The sequence below is a fragment of the Pipra filicauda genome, unplaced genomic scaffold (genome assembly GCF_003945595.2).
Source record: "Pipra filicauda isolate LSUMZ 115617 unplaced genomic scaffold, ASM394559v2 scaffold60_size3304689_pilon, whole genome shotgun sequence".
NCBI lineage: Eukaryota > Metazoa > Chordata > Aves > Passeriformes > Pipridae > Pipra > Pipra filicauda.
Genome location: NW_024104765.1, coordinates 200717 through 217623, shown reverse-complemented (window position 1 = coordinate 217623; position 16907 = coordinate 200717). Strand labels below are relative to the sequence as shown.

Below are 16907 nucleotides of genomic sequence, written 5' to 3'. Positions count from 1 at the left end.
CAGAATTGCTGAGAAATACACTGAGAAGATGTAAGGAGCAAATTGGGAGGGTACCTAAACACTCATTCCGGGTATGCTCTACCTTTGCTGTGTTCAACATCCTGCTTCTCGTGTTTGCTGTGGCTTTTGGTTAACAGACAGAGGAATGCACCTTCTAACCTATGTGCTGCTGCTAAAGTCAAACCTACCCACTGGATTGAAGGTAATGGTTCACAGGAGAATATTAGTCCAATAGGATTATGGGGGAAAGTGTGGAAGAGAGGGAAAAGAGAGAGAATCAGGAAATGATCACGCATCTAAAGTAATCAGCATTCAGATATTATTGTCAGATTATAATTCAAGTTTTCAAACAGCCTTCAAAAATAGCTCCAAATTTTGCACATCAAGAGACTGACTCAAAGGTAGTTGAAGACAGTACTAGGTTTACCACTGACTTGTTTAACTTCAGATCCAATTTCCAAGATTTTATAGGTGTACAATATATAAACCATAAACATGATGAACAGATCACTACACTCCAGAATGTCTCAAAACTTTGTCCTCTCCCAAACCATTCTCCCTTAGAAGATACCCTACAGACTGTTTCTACAATATAGAAATAACTGTACTCTCCAAAGGATTGCAATTGGCCCAGAGGACCTCCATCCTTTATGTGTTATTAGTCATTACCATGGACTTGGGGTGTCAATGTCAGACTGTTGTCCCAAATGCAGGCTTGTTACCCAGTGAATTGGTGTGCAGCACCAATTCACACACTGAGGTGAGGTATTTCAATTTTTTATTCTAGTTTGTGCAAAGTAGGGAGCTAGGTGGTAACCCACAAAAGGCTGCCTCCCTGATCATCAAAAATTTACATACTTTTACATTTTAATAAACAAAGGCATCAGCATTCATTGCTTACAGATTACATAACTTTTTAATTGGTACTCAAATCCCTGTTTGCTAGTTATATCTCTCATGTCTCATGCTAATTGGTCTGCAGGCACAGTTTTTCCCTGCATTTGAGTCTGGTGTCCATCTTGAATAGGTGGTCAATGAGCTGGTGATTGTAATCTCCCACTGCCAGAACTACCATTCTGCTGACTTCACTCCTGGTGGCTACCATCCAGACAGCCTATTCATCTTCAGATTTTCTTCCCTTTTCCTTAAAACAAAAGATTAGCCAAGCATACAATGTTCACAATGCAGTTACTTAATCATAACTGTCCAGCTATAGCTACTTGAAAAAAATTGTAAAGTTTGATTCAAATCTTGAGGAGTTCAAATCTTGAGGGGCTTGACATGAAGACAGTCAGACTTGGGTGTCCCACTGTGCTGATTCCATCAATAAGGATGGATTTTCCAAAGAGCAAGAGGAAAAGCAATAAACATGGATGTGGAAGGAGGTGAGAGAATGTCAAATAGCCAAGAGAGTCAGTGAGAGCTGCTCAGGCCTCTCTGTGCCCCATGAACTCTCTTGTGTGCACTTACATGCCTGACTGTTGCTCAGTGCCATGGCTGCTTTTGGTGGTTGCCACACAGCACTTTTAAGGGTGAACCAAGCTATCAGCTGTGGCCAAAACTCCCTTATTCCTCCCTCCGTCCATCTGGAAGGTGGAGAGAAGTAAGGCTGCCAGTTTGTGGTTGCTCTGGGGCTGCAGTGACACCAGCTTGTGGTTCCCTGTTTCGGGGGAAAAGAAAGGCATTTGATCTCTTCCATTGCATTTCCTCAGCTGTTCAAGTTGGGCACTAAGCTGAGAAGTTGCTGCCACCTCAACAGGCTCTCACCTCAACTGTAAGGCCTCAGCAATGGTTGCTTTTGGGGACATCGGTTACTACCGCGCAAGGTGTCGGGAATCCCAGCTGCAGTGCTTGGGGGTTAATGGTGTCACTGTGTGGTGGGTTTTTTCAGCCCTTCCAGAGGTTTTGCCAAGACAACCTTTCAGTTGCCTCAGTGACAAGTACTGCCTGTCTTTGTGTGCTTTGTTTGTCTTTGTGTGGGAGCTAGGTTTGGTCCCAGTAACAGGTATCCACTCTCAGTACCTGTCAGCCTGCACAGTCTCTGCAGCGTCTGTAGGAGACACATGCCTTGTTTCTAGCCAGGACTGGTGAATGCGGAGGACAACAGTGCTTTCTTTTACAGCGGGTTTGAATCTCCTTCTTATGTTTTGATCTGTAGAATGTCAGAACTTGTCAGTCTGCTTTAGGGAATGGGGAGGTTTAGAAATTGTCTCTGATGTGACTGTACCTGAGTTGATCTGGTATTGCCCGGGGGTATGTGCCTCCCTTCCATAAAAAGAAGAGTTTGGCAGAGGAAAGCAGGCCAGATGAGTGAAGCGAAAACATTCCTGTAACATGGGCTGATGTGGCCTTTCTACATTAACTGGGGTACTGCTGGTCAGGATGCTGCGGCCCAAGCTTTTACACAGGCTGACACAGCACAACCCCATTGAGGGGCAATGCTTAGCCCTGGCTGCTGCTTGCCTTGCTGTAATGTGCCGTAAGGGCTTGATGAATGTAGCAGGGATGCAGCAGCATGTACTCCGTCCAGGCAGGTCTGCTTTCCTGGGGGTCTCTGCTGCAGGTCTGAGTGAGGCTGTTGGCGTGGAGCAGGTTTGGTGTGCTGGGACATGGAGAGAGAGGGACAGTGCCTGCCTTGGGGACTGTGCCTTGCTGAGAGGTGCCCAGGGTGTGGTGATTATGCACGCAGCTTGTTTGCAGTCTGTCACCTGTCCAGATGCCTGTCCTGCTCTGTCCTGCACCTGCTGCTTCAATGGAGTTTGGGGGACACAACTCCAGTCACTTGCTTAGTGCACAGCCCAGGCAGAAGAGTGGTCCTGTCCTTCATACCTCTCACTTTTATTTGGTCAGAGGTGCCCTGAGTTCCCTGGGTGAAGGGGGAAGCCATGATTTGGCCGGGGGCAGAGTGGGCTCTGAGGAAGGCAGGTGACAGCAGTGATACCATGTCCCCAGTGCTCAGAGGAAGACAAGATGTGGTCTCTGCCAGCCATGCAGTCCCAGGTCTCTATTCCCTTCCTGCCCATGGGGTCTGCATACGTGGTAGGAAAGGGTACAGCCTCCTACCAATCTTAATTAAAACCACAGATAACTGCTCTTGAGCAAGTAGCCAAACTGCTGTAGTGATAAATTAAAGGATTTTGATCTGTGATTTGTGTGTATATGCAAGCATCAGACCAAGACAACTATGCTTAATTTTGCAATCCTAGATTAACTTCTGTGACCTAATTGGATTAATTTCTTCTTTCTGCCTGTTTCAAAATGACTGTCCAGTCATCATATAAAAATGTTCTGAAATTACAAAAATAAGACAGTATTTTCTTGTTACTCTAAATTTAAAAAGTGATTTTTTTATTTCTCATATGCAGACTTAGCAATAAAAGAATAAGGAACTGTACTGGAATATGTATGAATAAAAGTAAAATTCTAGCTGACAGACTTTATTTTAGTGATCAGTTCAATTTAAAACCTCTCAAGCTGGAGGTGTTGGCCTCATTTTTTATTTATTGAAGAAATAAGCTCCTTGAGGCTTATCCCAGCACTCTAGCAGCTTGGAAGGCTGTTCCTCCTTTAAAGGACTGGGATAATATTTCTAGTGGCATTCCGAAAGTGAAAGCCATTTGTGTATAACTTTCTATTAACCTGAAAAGGACACTGTGGAAAGCTTTGGAGAGAAACAATTTTTTATTGTAAAATCCACTGGAAGATCACTCTGCTTGCTGCAGGGGTGCAAGTTTCATATTTTGTTTCTTAGTGCTCCTTTAAAATTAATATTCAGAAGCTGAGTCGTTTAAAATTATGTGCAAAACAACAGTTTACAAAGGAATAGAAATTCTGTCCCCCCTCTTCACAGAATTTATGTTTTGTCTCTTAATTGACAAAACATGCATCTTTTATAAAGTGTAGTTGCAGGGAGATAGTGCTTTATGCCTCACCTCATAGAAATATGTGCCATTTGCAGTCATGTGGTGTACGAAATAAGTACAGGAGGCGTAGTACTTTGGAAGATTTGAGTATCTCAATGACATGGAATCTTGCACGAGATAGAAATGAGGCTTGAAATTTGTCATGCAGGAAATTAACCCATGAAAACTTCAGAAAGCTGATTTATATGCTAATACGTTTTAAAATGCAGTGCAAGCCACTAGAAGAGTGTGAAATGTGAGGGGGGGTGGGAGGAGTGGAGTGGTGCAGGGGGGCATTTCCAACACTGCTTATGGCATCTGGGAATCATGCTAGCTGTGACTTTAGTTTTTACCGATAGAAGCCCCATGGGAGAGGAGAGGGAATTATTAAAAAGATATCTTCTAAAATTGTGACATGTGGGAAGAAATCATGGTTTAATACACAGCATTTTTCATTTGGAAGAATCTCAATGTACATTAAAAATCTGATTTGTAGGAAAACTACAAAAAACCAACAAAACTGAAGCAGAATCTGTGCAGAGCAGTGCCATGGAACAGAACCTGCAACCTGATTTCTCAAAATCAAGAGCAGAGTGATGCTTAGGTTGTGTATCAACACAGCACAAAGGTGGCCTTGCTTCTTGCTATAGGTTATTAGATGCTGCTGTGATGCTGAGGAAGGCTGCAAAGGAAAGGAAGGAGAGAGAGATAAGAAACAGGAGGAAAAATTAATGAACAGGATTCACAGACCAGGAAATAGTGAAATGAGGAGGAAAGAAAAGTGATTAAGTAGGAAAAAAGTTGAAATTAATCTTTCTCCCTTAGGTCTCTGAGAAGAGGTTCATATAATTTTCTAATCATGTTTTTTTCCCACAGCTCATTCATGGTTACATCTTCTACTTACATCAGCAACATCAAAAGTGTACATTTAAGGCCCGATTCATAGAAGCATAGAAATTAACTGAGTGGGAAGGAGTAATTTAATCATGTAACATCATCTACGTGTGATCACCTACATGGGATTAGTAAAGATCCCCTAGCACTGTAAGAGGGAAAGGGAACTATGCTTGCAATGTGATGTACGTAGAGAATGTTAAAGAATAATTTTACAGCTCATGAACCTGGCATTTATCTAGACTGATAATTTTTTAAAAAAATATTATTTTTGGCCTCAAGAGAAAAACAGGTAGCAGTTATAAAGGGTGACTGTGTTGCATGGGACTCTTATGAAATACTACTTTTCCAATACAAGATATCACAATATTTACTGTGTTTCCTTAAACAAAAAAAGAATTTAAGATAATTCTTCATAGAAATAATTTGTGTGTGTAAACGATGAACACACACCAGCTTGTCTGTTATTGATATTTACAATGGTTAAACAATACATAGGCACAAGGACAATCTCTCCACTTCAGCTGGAAGCCTGTATTTCACCTCAACACTGCAATGCTCTTTACTCTTTGATAACTGCAATTGAAAATAGAGAAGTGGAAATAGAGCCCTTAGAAAAGATTGCTTTATTCTTTTAACATATTCTCCTCAATAAAGTCAATTTGTCGTTGTTGTTGCTCTTGTTTCTTCCTTGTACCTCCAAAGGACAGAGAAGTAAGAAGTGATAACTATGGAAAACTGGACAGCTCAGGTACATGGCAGTGAAGTCTGAATAGTGACAACCTTTTAAGTAAACTTGGTGAGACGTGGGCTTTGTTTTAAACCTTTTGGAAAGTTCAATCCCACCATCTATCTCCATTCAGGGAGATGAAAGAAATTGATCTCATGTGCTGGAAACAGCTAGGTACATCGTTGTGGTGAGGAACCCACAGCTCTAAAGGGATGTACCTGAACCAAATCTAAGTGGCTCGGGATATACAGAGCTCTTAACATGTTTTTGCTGTGTTTAGGATGTGCTGTGCCCAAGAGAGAGAGGTAGCTCACCCTGGGAGATGGCGTAATCTATGTGGGAAGGATGGAGAAAAAAGGACAGACAATACATGCATAGTTACTCCTCTACTGCCCATGTTGACTGTTTTCCTTTCAGGAGTTGTATCAGAAGTGGTTTTGAGAAGGAAAAAAAATCAGCTGCAAGGAATAGGAGAGTGTGGCAAGTGTACGGAGGTGGTCAAGACAAAGCTTGCAGAGAAGAGAGTTGAGGTTGGCACTGGCAAAAGAGCAGATGAGTGCAAATAGAGTTACCTGTGCAGGTACAGGTGCCTAAAAGTGAAGATACAGATCCACAAAATAGTAATATGAGGGTCAATTTTAATATGGAAGAAAGGGAACAAAAAGAAAGGTACAGAAGGGAGGCGACAAGATAAAAATAGCAGGTAAAATAGCATTTGAAGAGTAGGTCTTTTGGGGAGGGAAACTGGTTGATGGATGCAGTCTTCAAGGCTAGTATGAACTCACTCCAAAGCACTGGCTGCTTACACAGAGCAAAAAGCTTCAGGATATGGCCTGGACACATATAAGACAGAGTAAAATCTGACAGACTTGAACAGCCACAATCATGGGAATTCTGATAACAGTGTTGAGATAGGGGGAGAAAACAGGGGCTTGCTCTAGTAGGATCACAACAATTTAGGGATTAAACAGTCAGAAACACAAAGGCAGGATAGGGAGTCAGGCCTGTAATGAAAGACAACTTTGCAAGGGGACCATTAGTGAAAATAAGGCTCTGAGGATGCAAGATGGTTTAGAGAGGCTATGGAAAATGGATGTAGTCTGAAGACCTTGGATACATCACTAAGAGCTTGCTGGGAAGAGCTTGTATTGCACAACATAGTGTGGCTGGGCCAGATCCAGGATAAGCGTGAAGGGGACTTGCCATGGACAAGTCAAGAAATGTCTCCAAACCATTTGTAAAAGCAGCAAACACTTAACATAAGAAAAAAAAATGTTGTCAACCAATGGTGCCAGACCAGCAAAAGTTTTTATTCTCATGAGAAGATAGGTGACTTCTGATCAAGTTAAACTGTTTTAAGTAACCAATCCTCTATATTGTTCTTTACTTTGATTGTGAGCATGGGCAAAACATATATCTTCATTAGTCTAGTGGCATTTGTTGGAAAACACAGCTCTGTGTTTAGCTAATGACTTAATTAGAAAAGCGGTAGTCAGTTGGCAGTGAATGGTGAGTCTTTATTTAACAGGGAAGCACGGAAATTAGCCATCCATCTGTTTTTTCCTGTTAATTACCTCTAAATATTAAAATTGAATACAGCCTTCAACCTGATTGGTAGTTTGAGTGGTAATAGTGGAGTTCAGATACTAAAAGGAAGACATCAGAAGAAATGAAGATGATGCAGCACCTGTATTTTACAACTTTTGTACATATTGCTGAAGCACTTTTACCTACCTAGGACAGCTGCTGTGGAGATCATGTTCATCATTTCTGGCCCTTCAACCATACTTACCGCTTTAAATGAGCATCAGTCTTGGCAGCAGAGTTAAATGAGCCCTTACTTTTCCACAAGAAACACGACTGCACACCACATAGCAGCAGCAGTGCCAAGCTGTGGGGTTGGTGCCACTTGGAGGTTTGTTTTTAGTAGGGGGGTTGGACTAGTTGGCTTCCAGAGATCTCTTCCAACCTAAATTATTCTGTGTGCCCTTAGGAGCAGCAGTCAGAGCTGGCAGCTTATCTCATTTTGTTGGTTTTCCACTCTGAAACACCTTTCACCAGCATTGTCACTCCCACCTCTTTCTTTCTTCTGTCATAGAATCATAGAATCGATTGGGTTGGAAAAGACCTCCGAGATCATCGAGTCCAACCCTTGGTCCAAATCCAGTCCATTTACTAGATCATGGCACTCAGTGCCACGTCCAATCTGCAAAGACCCTTCTGCAGCCCACAGCTGAACCTTAGCCCCAGTGACAGCCCAAGGAAGCTGGCTGGAGTATAGCTTCTGCCTCATCTTAGCTGAGTGCCTTGGGGTGGCTCAGACTGTCTGCTGGGGCAGTCTTGCATATTTACTCTTCCCTTTCTGATCATTATTGCAGCTAGGCACCCTTGTAGAAGAGCAGGAAATGACTCAAGAGACACCAAAACCTACTCTCTTCTAGCCAGAACTGCTCATATGTCCTGTCTTCCCTGTCATATTCACCTTGTTTCAGGAAATTATGCCCAATCCTTTTCTTTGATAATCATTTCCATTGAGCTTGCTGAAAGAAAAAATACAATTATTCTACAGCACTTCTTAACAATACTACATTTTATTTTAATTCCCAGCTATTTTTTTTTTCCTTAACAGCATAGGTACTCTGGGGAGCTGCTTTGGAAGCTTTAGAGATAGGCAGGATAAGAACACACTTCCCCAGTTTCAATCAACAGTTTCCACCTCCAACAAGCTGCAAAAAGGAAAAACCATACGGGATCTCTGTGCTTCCTCACTAAAAAACATTTTCAGTGACTGAGATTAATTTTTCCCTCTTTTTAGGTATTAATGTTAGCTAGAAAAGATTTCCAGTTGTTTAAGTCAGTGGGGTAAGATCAATCAATACATGGGGTTGTTCACTACAAGGCCCAGGTGAAGTGTGACACAAGTGAATAATATCATTCCAGAACCGGCCAAAATACAAGGTCTGAAGAAATAAGGTTAGTGGTATTAAATGTGTGACCAGTCAGATGTGCAATTAGTTTCACAAGTGTGACACTTGCTAGCTGCATCCTCTCAATTCCCAAACAAACTGCAGAGGTGTCTGCCCAACTCTTTTCAGATAAATCTGGAATATTATATGAAGACAGTCACCTAAACAATTGCTTTGGAATAAAAAATGAGATTAATTTTCGGATGCAATGAACTGAACTTTGCTTTCTGTTTTGGGAGTGTATTCCTGAAGAAAGGAATAGTTTATTCTGCTACAGCCCAAAGTGGAAATGGTGGTAATTTCCCTTCTAAGTGGCTGTTACAGAATGCCATTCAAAGTAAAGATTTGTTGTTTAGCTGTCATGATCATGAAGTGTTTATTAATTTTTGAATATGTATTTATGGGGTTCAGTTTTACAGTGCATGACAATTTAGATGTTTGATTCTTAAATGGAAAAAGTATAAAAGTGAATACCGTTGTTTGCTTCTTGAATCATTGATTACAAAAATGTCTTAAACATCAGTATCTAATAGTAATAATATCTCTTTTGTTGTTTCATTTCTAAAAAATCTTTTCCTTTGTAGAATAAATTTATTTCAAACCCTTTACCATGAATAACACTAGAGATTAAAAAAACAGCATAATGAATTACAGGCTGACAATAAGTCAAGCAAATAGGCAAACACAAAAATCCCTTTTATCAAGGGAAATGGTGACAAAGTCAAATTATTTTGCTCAATTTTAAGGCTAGGAGTCATGTCAGCATCATCATCTCCCAGTATTTTTATGTATGTTCCCGACACCTGATAAGCTTTCTAAAGGCCAGCTTGAAATCCTCGTTGAAGCTCGTGTACAGCAAAGGGTTGATGAGGGAGTTGACATATCCAAGCCAGGTCAAGAAGTCCGCTACTTCTGGAGAGACAGTGCAAATGTGGAGGCCCACAAGCAGTTCCTTGATGAAAAAGGGCAACCAGGACAAAATGAAAGCACCTAAAATCAGCCCCAAAATGCGAGCAGCCTTTCGTTCCCTTGTCGTGGAGATCTGCTGCCGGTCGCCAGCCAGGTCCAAGTCATTCTCGAAAGGTGGGATCCTCACGGATGCGTTGATTTTATCAAACTCTGTGGTCGGGTCAGACGTGGAAAAGTCCGAGACGCAGAATGTCTGTGTGAGCTTGCAGCTGGCAAAAGAGTTTTGGCTGTCTGTGCTCCTGTTGCTGAGGTGGCGGCTTGAACCCCGCTTTTGGTAAAGGCTCTTTGCAGCGTGGTAAATTCTGTAGTACAGGATCAGGATCAAAGTCAAGGGTATGTAAAATGCCCCAAATGTGGAATAAATAGTGTAGATTACATGATCGTGCTGAATGCGACACTCGCTGGGAATATTGATGCTGTGGTGATTTCTCCAAAACAAAGGGGGCATTGATATGAAAATGGAGATAGCCCACACGGTGACTATCATCAGCCCAGCTCTCTTTGCCGTTCTTTTCCTGGCGTATTCGATAGCGTCTGTGATTGCCCAGTACCTGTCCAATGCAATGACACACAGATGAAGGATTGAACATGTGCAACAGGTCATGTCGACGCTAAGCCAGATCTCACAGATGAAGTATCCCAAAGTCCATTTATCTATCATTATGTAAGTGATGCTCAAGGGCATGACGAGAACAGCAACAAGGAGATCTGTCACAGCTAGTGAACATATGAGATAATTTGCCGGCTGGTGGAGCTTCTTGGTTGTGGAGATTGCTGCAATTACAGCAGAATTCAGCAGCATAGTCAAGGTTGTGATTGTGGCCAAGGTCAGGGTAACAAGCATCTTTTCAGTTACTGTTTTTGGCTTTGCAGCCCCACTGGCTTCAGTGGTGCAATTTGTGAAATTCATTTTCTCCTCCAGGATGCAAGAAGGTGCTGCTTCAGGTAATGAAGGGTTGCAGGTTCAGAAGTCATCCATTTAGAGAGATGTTCCAGGTGCAATTTTTTTTTATAATCCCATATTCAACAAAGCAGCAAAAAGCTTCCAGGTTTCCTCCTATTCATTGTTTTCCTAGAAGATAAAATCACATCTATTAGTCAATCGAGGATAATCCCACCTTTTGGTACAGAGTTCTACATTTCTAACATTACTATCTCAAATAAAATGTTGGTGTGGTTTTCCTTCTTCTCTTTTCACTTGCCTTTTCTCCCCCCTTTTCTCTGCATTCATGGTTCTCTTTTTTCCTTCTCCAAAGGGCACTTTGGGCCAGATTTCCCGATGATATGAAATGGTTATTCCTTCTTTGGTTTTGGAGATTTTACTTAAAGTGGGAGGTCCCTTCTCACAAACATGTCTGTAATCTTTGTGAATTATTGATACCAGGAGCTAGTCTTTTTCCTGCTTGTTAAAATACATTCCAGCAGATGAAGAGCTGAGGAAATTTGCCTTTTCATTTCAATTGCTGTATGAGAGTCATCAATTACTTCTATGTATCACCTTTGAAAACGAGCAGCAGAGGCATGCCGGCATTTCACAGTTTTCCATTCTGCTTTTTCATATCCATGTCTGTATTAATATATTTGAAACTGTGCTTAAAAATTTCTCAGGTTACCTTTATCATGCAGGTTTCAAACAATGTTTAAAACTTTATGGAGAATGCTTAGTTTTACACATCTCATCAGTGTTGCTAGGAGCTTATATAGTTTTGTCTAATTATTCCTGACATTCCACATAGCTCACCGTGAGCATCTTTAAAGAAGACAGACAAAAAGATTTTGCCATTGCTTTGAGATTTCTATCTAATTGTGCTCCCTGTCAAGGAGCCCAGTGTGATGCAAGGTATGAATAATAATTAAAAAAAACCCCAACGTTTAATGCTGTTTCAGGAGTTCAGATGTCTTTTCCATACATCCCAAATGCTGATTGAAGCCGTTTAGCAGTCCATGAGATGCAACTTGGGATATGCTCTGGGGCTTTGCTTACTCATTTGTAATTTACCTTGCAGAAAGGATGCAGAAAACTGAAAGTCTGAATCTTTTCCCATGAAAATAAACAGAAAGATTCCTTCCCCTGTGATGCCTTAAGGTCCTTTTAGTTTTTTGGTATTTCTAATTTTTATAAGTCTTATAAGTAGTTATACAGGAGAAGTAGATTTTAGAAACAGCAGCATGTACTCCTTTACCCTTTCCCTTACCCTTAGCATAGCAATTACACAGATTCTTAACCCTATTACCCCATTCCATGCTCCCCATATCAAATATCCCCTGAATTCCATTAGAAATGTTTAGTCTCTTGTCAAGGTAGGCCTATTCTGTTTAGAGAACACTTGTACTCTGGCCTAAACTGCAAGATGCAGCCAAGAGCTGGGTGAATGTGTGCCCTTTGTGCTCTGAGGAAGACTAGGGGGACAAAGTAGGTGATCCCAAAAAGACCCCAGCCTCAATTCCCCAGGTGTGGACTGGGGGTGGACCAGGGCAAAAGCCAGAGGGTGGGAAAACCTCGGATTGGACAAACAGTGTTACAAATTGTAAGCACCTGAGGCAGAGGCCATGTGTGCGTCTTGTAACCCCATGCCTTGGAGGCACGAATTAAATCCTTTTCTTATCTCACCTCTAATTAAATTGCTTTGGAGTTTCATCACCTGGCTTCTTTTATCAAAGAGTAAGTAAGCCTGTACTGGTTGTACAGGCTCCCTCAACAGGCAGGGGAATAAGATAGTGGCTGCCAGAAATACACTCGTCCCCTCTCAAGACAAGTCTTTAGGGCAGATGTTATGAATCATGTCCTGGAAATGCTGATTGTCTCTATTTTGACTACAAGTGGCTCCTCCACAGTTGCATTTAGAATACACGCCAGATTTTTAGATGGCTAAATTTGAAAGGTAAAACCCATTCTCACTGACACCAGTGGGACTTGGATTAGGCTCCGAGAGAGAGTTTGAACGTGGAAGCTAATAAGGAATTAAGAAATTGAATGAGAAATTATGAATTTAAAGCTAGTCAACTGCTTAGCTCTGTGTACATACGCTCTTATTCAGAAATTGGAGTGCCATCTTCAGAATGAGCTGAATGAGGAACAATCAAAAATAGAAACTTTAGAAAAAACTGCTATTTGTGGATAGGCTCTAGGAAAGCTGATTTGTATTTTTATAGACTCTGGATTAGCAAAATGTCAGTTTTAAATTCTGCCCAAGGAACAGCAAAACCACCTTCCCCTAAGGCAGAATCCACTCTTAAGAAACTGCTTTAAACTGCTTTGAAATATGAATAGCCTCGGAGAAAATATCAAGCCTGCTTATTAAAAAATGACTGGAGAAGTCAGATGGAAATCCATCCATCAGTCTTCAGGACTGGAAATGGCAATTTGACTGTTTAGGCCTAAAGTCAAAACTTCAGCTCAAACATTTTCATAAATTGTTCATGGGAGTCCTCTCTGTCAAGCCAGATCCTGATTTATTTAGTTTGCACCCTTACTATGTCTGATGTTTTGACCAGAGGATAAGGGTTTTCTCTACTTCCCTAAACTCCCGGAGAACAGACTAGAAGCAATTGTAATTAATAAACTTTCCTCAGCATTATCACTTAACGAGTGTAACCCATCCACAAGCACACCGGTCCAAAGACACCTGAAGACACCATGGGATTCTCATGTCTTCCACAACCACTTACTGAGCCAGTCCACCCACAGGAGAGCTCGTGATGCTTCTTGATGTAAGCAGCATTTCTTTTTCCTGTCCTTCACTTCTCTAGGGGCTCTGAAGTTTCATGGTCCTGGCACATCTCCCCATGCTGTGTGTTCCCCACCATTTTCTCTGCTGAGCACTGTCTATATGCATCTTTAATCCAGGAGGAGCTGAATTGCTGTGGTTCTTCCCCAGGATAGCCTTTCCCACTGATGCATCCCAAGGGAAATCCTTTCTAAGCTCTATCTGTTCTCTGTACCACAAGGATACTCCGAAAAATAAATTCTTTCTTTCCTTAATTAACCTGTCTTTAAACAAACTTAATCAGACCAAGCACCAGGTTTCCTTTAGGATAAAGGATACTGCTGATGAAATGGGGGAGTTTGGTTGTTTAAATCTGCACACTGCTCAGTGGGGCCAGCATTTTTTTCCTTGGAAAATCACTGCAATAATTGAAGACAGGGAAAAATATAAACAAAACATCACCCTTGCAGAACACCAGCCTACAGGTACCTCAGATCATGCAAGGCCATCGGTTTATGGTCAAAACCCATCACTGGGGAATTAATTCAGTTTTAATTCCCAAGCTCCTTATAGGAAATGAGCCCTTAGCAATTCAAACAACATAAATACTACATACAAGAATGGTATTAAGCCAATATTAAGAAAGTATATTTAAATGCTGAAAAGTCACTTCAGTTTTTAAGGGATGAAGGTTTCTTCTACAGCTTAAGTATGTGCCTCTTGTCATCCCTTACCCACTTCATGAGGATACACACTGGCATTATAACTAGTCAGTTATAATTAGTTGACTGTAGGCTTTGTGGCTCCTTTCACCTGCTCTTCCACCCTGGCTGCTCCTCTTTCCAGGCCATCCTTATTTCTATATGATCTGATTCCAACTCCTGCCTTACAGAATGCACAGGGTCCCATAGCCCCGGCTGTTCGCCTCCCAGCTCACCTCCTGTGCTGGAGCAGCCTCAAGCTCCCTTGACCTGCTGCTGCCAACTCACCCACTACTTCTAGGGGCTCGGCCAGGGCTCGTGTCGAGTCTCCCACAGTGCCTGTGTCCCAGCCTTTCCCTCATTGTCCTTGCTTGTCCAACTGTTCTCTCTCTACTTTTGAGTCAGATGGTGCCTATGTGGAGTATTTTGGCCCAGAAAAGAGATGGGGTTTTAAAATGGGAAGTGATTTACCAGGAGATGTCAACGACTGACCTTGCTTATTAATGCAGTGCAGGATTGAAATGCTACTTATCATTAATCTTTAAAAATGCAGGTGTGTTTGTGGTCATACCACATGTGTTAACAAGGAGAATATTACTATCTCTAGTCAAGAATAGCTGGTTTCCAGCATTTCTATCACCTGTGTACAATTGCTATATATAGTATTGCTATCACTATAGTAATTGATTGTGGTTTTCTAAATGACATCTTGGAAGGGACATTAACAACAGTTATTTAAAGTACTCTCATGAAAAGCACTGCCATGTTTATGTTTTGCAGTTGTGTTCCTTTAGGCTGTCAGTCATTTCCTACGGAGAGGATTTTACACACACAGATTAATTTCCTGCATTTGGTGAGAGAAACTCATCTGGGTTACTCCAAACGGGAATCAATCAATCAGGTTTCATATTAGATGATTATTGTTAATGGCGTTGAGTGCTGTCTAGGAGGAAAAAAGGGGAAAGAGGTTGATTAATTGTCCCTTAAAAGCAACTGGACAATTTTAAGCTGCGAGATGGCAATGTCCATGTCTGCTCCTGCCAAAAAATATCTCCCACTTTTCCACAGAGGACCATGGTGTAGCAGCATAATCTGAATTTCTGCTGGACACACTGACTCCCACTCCTCGGCTACTGAACTTTTCACCATTTCATAAGACATGGAACAACATCACTTGCAGAGAACAAGTGGAACTGGCACTGCACGTGTATGTGCAGCACAGGTTAGTTCCTTTACATCCATGGTTCTACATTTTCTCTAAACAATTATGGCACTATACAACTGCTACATCTTTGTCCCCTTGACAGCAATAAACCAATTTGACTTTGTTAAAGTCTGAATTGGTCTGAGAGCTTTACAATTTCAATATTTCCACAATTGTAGCTGTGAAGGACAAGAATCTGTGGCATGATTTGTGAGACAGTTTATGGAAAATATAACTTAGCACATTTATGATAATGCTAATATTTCAAACTATGGAAAGACGCTAAACTTCCAATGCTCTTCCTTATTATCTCAAAGAGGTTGTCTCTTCCAAGTTCATATACAAAGCCTGAAATTCAGGCCTTCACGTCAAATTTATTTTGCAAGATCTTGCAATTTTCTAGATCATCCTGCTTTTGTAAAGTCAACAAATCTTCTTGGACTTCATGGTTTCTTCGTAGTCAAATGATAGAGCTGAGTTTAACTGAAGATTATAAGTTTCCAAATACTTTGTACTGTACTCTGGCATGCTGGTGTTGCTTTGGGTTTCTGAGGAGCTCAGTGCTGCTGCAGAGGTCATGTTATGGCACTAGTCTTAGGTGGCTACAATTTATGTAGGAATGGCTGGGGTTTGCAGGTGGTTGAGATGGAGTTATATGGGAAGTGGTCGAAATTCACAGAAAAGTAGAGGGGAGCACAGGGGACATTTTGGGAGCACAGCCTCACCAGACCCACAGCACCTTAGCTGCTGCAACAATAATTGCATATAAAACTTGTGGGAGTAAGTTAAGCCAGCAGCACATGCATTCAGTTAATTAGAATCAAAAGGGAGTGTTTCGGCCTTGGAGCTGAGAAGGAGTGTGTGAATCAAAACACTGAGTTTGCAAAAAGTCCTGGGAATTCTAGTTAACTGAATGACAACACCAGGTGCTGTTTAGCAAAGAACCCTAATAAAGGGGAAACTCGGAGAGAGCTCTGTGGAGAATTCTGAATCATGGCGTGTGCAGCCTCAATTCTTCATCATCTGTAAAGCTGAGCTTGCTTACATTAACTGTGTCATAAATTCCAGATTTATGACAACCAGGACTGATAGGGAGAAGGTAATTTGGTCAGGGTTGTCTATCTGGGAGGAGGCTGAGATGGAGAAAGGGAGGGTCAAGGCTGGTGAAAAGAAGGATGAAAAGTGGAAGAAGGGTAACAAGTCAAAAAGGGAGTAAGTGTTGCTCACCCACAGCCAAAATCAGGGCAATAACTCAATCTGTTGTCCAGACAGACACATGAGTCAAACTCGAGATCATGGTTGGGTGGGACAGGGGCTTTTCCCCATGCTGGCTGGCATAGGGACCCAGGGGAGAGAAGGATGCAGCACCCTGGTGGTGTTGCTTCAATGCCTCCACCAGGCCTGATCGCTTTGGTAGCAACCCATCACCTCCTCAGGTGGTAAGTCCTGTCCTCTTGCCTGTGCAAGAGCAAAACTAAGTGCTCCTGCAGGCCAGCTGTGTGTGTGTGTGTGTGTGCAGTAACCCTCATGGCTCTGCTTATTTTCCATTGGAAACTAAATGCTGTCTATGGGGTTGCTAAAATGACAAGCTGTGAAGCGGTGCTTAGGCACTGTTGTTTCTGGCCCTGGATCTGATCTTCTATTGCTCTCCATCTCTTTTGCTGAAGAGCCCAGGACAAATGCCAGAGTGACCATGATATTTTAACCCTCTCAACATCATAAGGTGGATCTCTCCTTGCTTGTCAGGGAGGCTTAACCTTCTTTCCCAGTGGACACTGCCAGCCCAGAGGATTCCCTTCCCAGTTTAGAAGCCTGAGAGAAAATTGGTGCTGCC

At 41.9% G+C, this 16907-nt stretch overlaps 1 protein-coding gene across 6 annotated transcripts in view; it reads right to left on the bottom strand.

The window, feature by feature from the left end:
- Positions 1 to 8101: 8101 nt before the first annotated feature.
- HTR1E (5-hydroxytryptamine receptor 1E) overlaps positions 8102 to 16907 on the bottom strand; it is a 35325-nt gene continuing 26519 nt past the window's right edge. For all 6 annotated transcript variants that reach the window (XM_027743664.2, XM_027743665.2, XM_039388114.1 and 3 more), the window contains one exon: positions 8102 to 10533. In XM_027743664.2, the coding sequence (XP_027599465.1) occupies positions 9277 to 10371 (1095 nt within the window). In that variant the 5' untranslated portion in view covers positions 10372 to 10533 and the 3' untranslated portion in view covers positions 8102 to 9276. The remainder of the gene's footprint in view (positions 10534 to 16907) is intronic.